The sequence below is a fragment of the Anguilla rostrata genome, chromosome 9 (assembly GCF_018555375.3).
Source record: "Anguilla rostrata isolate EN2019 chromosome 9, ASM1855537v3, whole genome shotgun sequence".
Classification (NCBI taxonomy): Eukaryota; Metazoa; Chordata; class Actinopteri; order Anguilliformes; family Anguillidae; genus Anguilla; species Anguilla rostrata.
This window is the reverse complement of record NC_057941.1, coordinates 19502154-19509597: the sequence shown is the minus strand read 5'-3', so window position 1 is coordinate 19509597 and position 7444 is coordinate 19502154. Positions and strand designations below refer to the sequence as shown.

At 42.4% G+C, this 7444-nt stretch overlaps 1 protein-coding gene across 1 annotated transcript; it reads right to left on the bottom strand.

The window, feature by feature from the left end:
* Positions 1 to 594: 594 nt before the first annotated feature.
* Positions 595 to 7211, bottom strand: LOC135263209 (complement C1q tumor necrosis factor-related protein 5-like). Its single transcript, XM_064350935.1, has 3 exons — positions 6717 to 7211; positions 3969 to 4213; positions 595 to 3013 (listed from the first exon to the last, which is right to left on the bottom strand). Exons 2-3 carry the CDS (start codon positions 4192 to 4194, stop codon positions 2484 to 2486), a joined length of 756 nt encoding a protein of 251 aa, XP_064207005.1. The 5' UTR covers positions 4195 to 4213; positions 6717 to 7211; the 3' UTR covers positions 595 to 2483.
* Between the last annotated feature and the right edge of the window lie 233 nt (positions 7212 to 7444).

Below are 7444 nucleotides of genomic sequence, written 5' to 3'. Positions count from 1 at the left end.
AATTTGAGTATCTGTTTTAGCCTCTTGCTAAGAAGCTGTATTATCCTAGCCTTTTTCTTACGTGTTGTGAGTAAATAACCTTCCCTCCCCTCTCACCATAACTCACTACTTGATTCTTTTTCATCTTTAGTATATTATCACTTTCATGCCCTCTGTAGATCTCTTAAGCTTTTCAGTGACAGTGAAATGTTATTCTTAGTCATGTATGGATCACTTGAGCTTCATACTCCCTGGCCACCTACAGGATACCACACTGAGCATAGATATTATGTCAGTTCATTAACTCCAACTCAGGGGCTAATCCCCTGTTCAGCAGGAAATGTTTTTAAAAAATCACAAGCTATGAATTACTGGTTATATATGAACTTCAACTTATGGTCAATCAAGCAAATGCTCAGCTGGTTTCATGAGCTCATTAAAATGCATGAATATTATGAGGTCACTCAATTCTTACATTGTAGGGCAAAACTGATCTGTATATTCATGTCCCCATGATGATACAGTGAGAAGCAGACTTGGACAGTGCTTTTTTTCCATAACGGGTGCTTATGAACGAGCAGAGTCATGTAGACAGTTTACACTGAGAACCAAGTGTACTCTTATCAGCTAACTTTATTTACTTTGCCAAATTTAGCCATAGAGGCCAGTGTTCATTATTACATTATCAAACCAATGGAACAATGGGGAACGGTCACCACAGTTACAGGAATGCCAGTGTCCATTATGACATCATTGCAATACAAAAGTGTGACATTCGATTTGGTTCATTTGATGAGGCAATGAGCATTCAAACACGACAAAACTTATCAGGGGACAGAGCAGCATTTTGCCCTAAAAGAACACATGCAGTCTTGAAAAAGGGCACAGTGCATCTTTTCACTACCTCCTGTAAAAAAAAAAAAAAAGATTAACAATTGCTTACAATGACTTTCAACCTTAATGGTTTTCCTCACTAGTGGCTTACCTTTACAAGGTAAAGTGGACATAGCTAACATATAGATACATTGAAAGAGTACAATGATTTACACATGCCTTCTGGTCACATCCTGTTTTAGGATGTTCTGGTTGGACAAAACATTTATGAGTATGATGTTACCACTTCATAAAGTAGATATAAGTGATTACTGTGCTATTTGAAGTGTATGTTAACAAGTTTGCACATTGCATGATTTATTTCCCTTTCATAATATGCATTATATTACTATGAACATAAATATTTTATAAAGTTTATGTTCTCATTTATTGTTTGTGAAATAGTAATTCAATGCTCATGAAAATGTTATACATGCTTTATGAAGGCCTTAAGAAGCTCTGCTTAATAAAAAGTCCCTTATATTATCCAACAAATGACCACTATTTCATAGACAATATTGTCTCTCCATGGTTTCATATGCTACTGTTTTTATTTGAAATGGTTAAACATTCATAAAACATTGTTCAATCGTTCAAAGAAATGACTGATATGCATAATGGTATACTTTTTAGCTCAAGAAATTTATGGCAACATTTATTTAAATGTTACAACTCGAAATGGAGCATTGTAGTGTGATTAGCTTGTGTTAGTGTGTGTGCATGCACACACTTGTTTGTGTGTGTGTACTATTTTCAAGATGCCCAAATTCATAAAGTATAATCACACTAAAGAGAGGGATGGTGATGTCTTTCCTTCAGCCTGTGATTTTACAGTTGAATTTCTCATTTAAGTCAGTGCATTTATGACATCATCATTCAGAGTGCTGATGGGCCATTGGGCCATTACATGCCATTCAAAGTCCATACATCATCAGTTTCTACCGCAAGATTCAAATGCTCACTTATCTAATAGGTATTTAGCATGGAGAAGATTTAAAAGCAAAGGAAAAACCAATCAACGCTCTGCTAGCCACAGGCAGTGAATCTGTATTGTAATGCAATGCATGCTGTCAGATTAACAGAGCAAGACGTGCAGAGTGGATGAGACAGGTAAATAATCATCATGAAAATCCACATTATCCTACACAAGCTGTGATTTCTATCCTTCGGGCTCAGTATCCTTTACAGACAGTGGCCCACGTCTCTTGAGACTATAAGCTGACTTGGTTACAAACATATTGACATATGATATTATTAGTTATTCAGTGATTAGTTGCTGCTTCTCATATTGCCATGCTACCTTGCACCAAGTGCTCAGCAGATGGTGACATTCTTTTTGTTTCATTTTTCAAATTCACTGTCCAGTTAAACAGCTAGATATTTTACTAAAGCAATTAAGGTCAAGGACATTGCTCAAAAGTAAAATAGTGTTCCGTTAAACATCCTTGTTATTAGATGGACTCTAACCTGACCCCACTGCGCCATTTTCCATGTCACAGCACTGTGTGGCTTTCTGCTGTGAAGGTGTGTGTGTGTACGTCTGTTCATCTGCATGTGTGTGTGTGTGTGCGCGCGCATATCTGTGTGTCTGCCAGTTCATCTGTGTGTGTATGTGTTAGCGTATGACCATGCTATGGATGTGCAAAGACAGCAGAGCTCTTCCAGTCTGAGTACACCAGGAAACCAGTGAAGGTGCTGTCCGTCTTAGAGCTGGAGTAGAACCCGCTGTACTCGCTCAGTGTCATCTGCACCCATACCTGGTCACCGGGCACCAGGTGCAGGAGGGACCCGCCCGTCAGCGAGGTGGGCTTGGGCCAGTTGCCGTAGAACTGGAAGTAGGAGGCAGTGACGTGGCCGTTCTTCATCAGGTCAAACTGCAGGCTGGCTCGGTAGACAGTGGCATGCACGGAGAAGTAGTAGACCCCGGGGACCCTGCAGGTGAAACGGCCCGTCTCTGGGTTGTAGTCTCCATGCTCGTTCAGGACCACCACGCCGAAGGGCACCGCGTTGTCCACCACAGTGATCGCCGTGCTGCGGTTGTCAGCCAGCTTGGCGCTGAAGGCGGATTTGGGAGCCACAGCACACTCCCCTTGTGGGCCCCTCTCTCCCTTTTCTCCTTGAGCTCCTGAGTCACCACTGTATCCCCTCTCACCAGACATCCCTGGGGGACAATGGAGAGACAGGGCCCTCATTTTGAACCAATTTATCATCAAAATATTCACATATGCCCAAATATGGAAAGACTAACTGTGTTTTTAGCCCATCTCACCACTGCAACATCCTCCTCCAATTTGGAAGCTATAAGTATGCACTCGCCACTAAATGTGTTCCAGATATTACAGCTTTACTCTACAGACAAACAGCAGAGCTGTTATTGCGTACTAGGGGTACCCATCATGCAAACTTTGGCAAAAGTATATTATAGGTGTGGCCCTGCGATAGACTGGCGACCTGTCCAGGGTGTATTCCTGCCTCTTGCCCAATGCACGCGGTGATAGGCTTCAGCACTCCCCACAAGCCAGTATAGATAATGGATGGATGGATATTATAGGTGCCCAAATTAACTAGAGGAGTCCCTCTTGCTCAATAAGACAGGGACAAATGTTCTGACCAAAACCCTATCCTTAAGGGCAATGTCACAGCTAAGTATGCCTTATCCTGCAGGGCTGTTGAGCACATTTGTCACTAGCCTAGTCAGAATTAAATTCCAGACCATGGGATATCTGGGAAAAATATACTGATTTATATACTTAAAGGTAAGAAGGCAAGGCTATGAAGTGGATTAATTTTAAGAAGGGCATGAAATCTGACCTGATAAAAGGCTTCCTGAGCAGAGGCCTGCTATTCCAGAACTGTGAAGGCCAGTCCGTCAGTGTCTCAGGAAAACAGGAAATGTTTCATCGCTATCTCATGGGAAGCCAGTTAATAATAAAACAACTCCAGTCTTTTCAGTTCAAGTTTACAACCCTTCATGACCCTTTTCAGACGTCTAGGTCCCACATGAAACATTATTGTGTCATCGCTGAGTGCGTGAGCAATCAGGGAGTGTTTGTGCCTCTGAGCGCTCAGTGAAGCCTTAGGTGGATTTTGGACGATGGATGTGACTGCCACCCTACCTGGTTCTCCCCTCTCCCCTTTCTCTCCCTTCTCTGCAGGCGGGGCATCCCTCCCGTCTCTCCCATCTCTCCCCGGCAGGCCGGGGCTGCCGTGTACCCCAGGGGACCCCGGAATACCAGGCTGTCCAGAGCACAGGTTGGGGATCTTGTTGTCTTCCAGCTGACTGGACAAGTTCATCAGCAGGATGAGGCAGAGCGAGAGAGGCCATAGGAAGAATGATGTCATCGCAGTGTGTCTGGAGAATCTGGGACAAAAACAAGTGAAATTATTATAGCAGGCGTCTGTTCCACTGTGACACATAACTTCTGAAGTAACAGAACACAATTGAACCCAGGTGCAGGAATATTAGCAGTCTGCGTCTTAACATGAATCTCAATACACAGGGATTATGTAACAGCCAGGCTTTAAGGCACTCAGCCAAAACATCAACTTCCTTTCTGCTGGTTGGGGAAATTCCATGAGCTGAGAGCAAACTACACGACCAGCTTCTGGACTTTACATTTACAACAATACGCATCACCATCAAACCCTAAAAAACTATGTTATGCTCTATTCTGTTTCATTATGTGTAGTGTTAATTTGGATATATGTGGGCTGAGCCTTTCAAAGTAAAGAAAATAAAAGAAAACCTTTACAGCAGGAAGAGATTTGTAGCCATTGCAGATGGCTCAGAGTCCTTAGAGAAATTGCAGCCATTTTATTGGTGACGTGTGCCAGAATGCAATTATTTGTGTGAAAGCTGTCCTTGTTCACTGCAGGAGACAGAGTGTCTGTGTGGCTTTACCAGACATTGCAGGAGATGGTGGTGGCGATGTGGTGCTTATAAAAGCAACCAACCTCTGTACAAACAAGACCTCCAGGGGTAAAATTCCTAACATCTGGCCAGCATGCAGGAAGCTAACTATAATGATAACAAATTTACTGGAGATGGAGATTGCATCAGGACACACACACATACACACACACGTGCATGCATACACACACACGCAAGCATGCACACACACACACACATAAATTGCTAAAGGCCATTCAAAATTGGTGACAGTTGAGATAGGATCTCGGAACAAACAGAGGCAGACAGCAGTTTGTGGAATACATTCAGCCTGACTGTCATTGTGATTTTGCCTAAGGAAGCATGTTTCTTACCATTTACAGCTCAGTCCATAAATCAGTAGATTTTGCAGCTCTTTAAAAAAAATCTTTTTGGCACAGAAACTGCTGACCCCTCAGAAATATACGGCTCACCACAGGCTGTTCTCAGGAAAAAGCAGAGGGGGAGGGGGAAGGACAATAGCACCCCCCCCCACCCCCACCCATCCCAGGCCAACACTCCACAAATTATTCCCACACTGTGATTGTACAGCAATAACCACAGACTCTTTTGCTCTTCATGCTTTGGCTTTAACTGCAGAAGGTGGAATCCTACAAAAATGAAATTCTGAACTTGTAAAAATAATTTAATGTGTCAAAGAAAATAGCACATGCACTATGTAAAAAGATATGGCAGTGACATACGTGGATTTGTCTGCATATACTATGAAATTTACTTTTCAGTAGACAGTTTTTTCCATATATCATTCAATATTTGGAGAACATTAGATAAATGTAGCCATAACATATTATAATACATGCATGCAACACATGTATTCATTTATATGTATAATATGCGTTTTCCTCTTTAGTTGTTCCATTTTTTGAAACTGTGCTATACTCTTATCACTGCCTGTTACCTGCACTTTGAAAGCCACTGCTGAAGTAAAAACATTCATCTGATAAACTTTCCTACTGGCCATTTATTATTTCATGTGCTGCCTGCTACACATCGTAGCACAGGAGCGCTAATGCCAACTTGACCGTCTGGTGCTTGATGAGCCACTCAGGAATCATTTAAAAACACTGTAACACCAAGGCCAACTTAAGCTGAACACACTCTGGAAGCAGGAAGCCTTTTGTCCTGCTGTTGTGGAATCCCGGTCATTTTCGATGTGCGTGGATGTGGTATATGCATACTTGAGTCTGTCCAGGTGAAAGCAGGTACATGCATTTGTATGGTCATGGATGTGTCCCAAAACATACCTGGCTCACTGAGGGAAAAACCAGCTGCACTTCACCCTTATGCTGTGCCATGTTCAGTGAGCTACTGACCATTTTCCAGTTCAAAGGCACAACCCTTTAATTTGAGCAAACTCAGCAGTCCGACCTCAGCCAGCGATATTGCAGACTGAGGCAATGGAATGTGAAAAACACATGAATGTCAGCAATAATACTGCTACCATTACAATGAGAGCAAGAATAAGGTTCCATATGAAAAAGCGAACATGGATTAAAAAAAACAATAGCGAATACTCATTTCAAAACATGAATATAAAATAACAATACACATCAAAATGATTTTATACCTTCCAATTCATAGTTAACCAGAGTGAGTGCTGACAGTGAAAGCATAGTTAAAAGTGCAGTTACAGACGTACAGTCCAGAGCAACATACACAGATTATATTCTATTTACATACAATCCAGTTTTACGGCGGGATATTTACTGTAGCAAATTCAGGTTAGGTACATTGCTCACGGGTGCAATGGCAGCTGGGACTCAAACCCACAAACTTGTAGTTACAAGCCTGGATCATTAACCATCATGCCACCCCCGCTGCCCACTATATAACCATAACAGCCATTTTGCTGTTGACCTCAGCGAAGCATGCAGATGCACCATTCTGTGGGTTTGTTGGAAGCTTCCATACTCACAGTGGAAATAAAATACTGTTCCTCTCTTGGAGATGCTGTTCCTCTTCTCCGTCTGGTACTGACACTCAGATGCCCCTCCCGTGTGGAAAATGAACCAGTACCAGTGAGCCAATGAGACGCGTCTGGTGGATAAGGTCAGTTTTTCCCCTTGGGAGAGCAGCCGGGATCGCACAGTCTGGGAAAATTGGTCCTCACAGGAGACATTAGTTGCAGCGTATTGAATTTCCAGCACCGCACAGCAAGAAGAGAAGGGTGCTCAGTGATCTATTGTTTCTCCATAAGGCTATTGGTCTAAACAATCCTGTAGTCCATCAGTGATGTAGCATTTGTCCACAAGGTTATTGGTCTAAACAATCATGTAGTCCAAACACAATAATTTTCAGCTATGGTTCAATTGAAAGGGAAAAAACCTCCAACAGTTGAAAACTCTTTCTCTGCTTCTTCAGACAAAAAGGAAAAGAGAACTCCCTTTCTGGGAAGGAAACAGCAACAACAGCCAATTAGAGACGGGGAGGGGAGAGATGATCGAAAGGGAGGGAGAGGGGTGGAGGGTGGGAGGGAAGGAGGATATGAAGGATTGGCTAAACAGAAGTGATTGATGCTAACCGAGAATATTTCAAGTGAGATTTTGAAAAACAAAAAAGTTTAATCAGTCCCTAATTTTGGGTGAATGAGGTGACTAAGCACACAGAGAGTAGAGGGTGGGGGAGGAAACTGGTGATATGAAG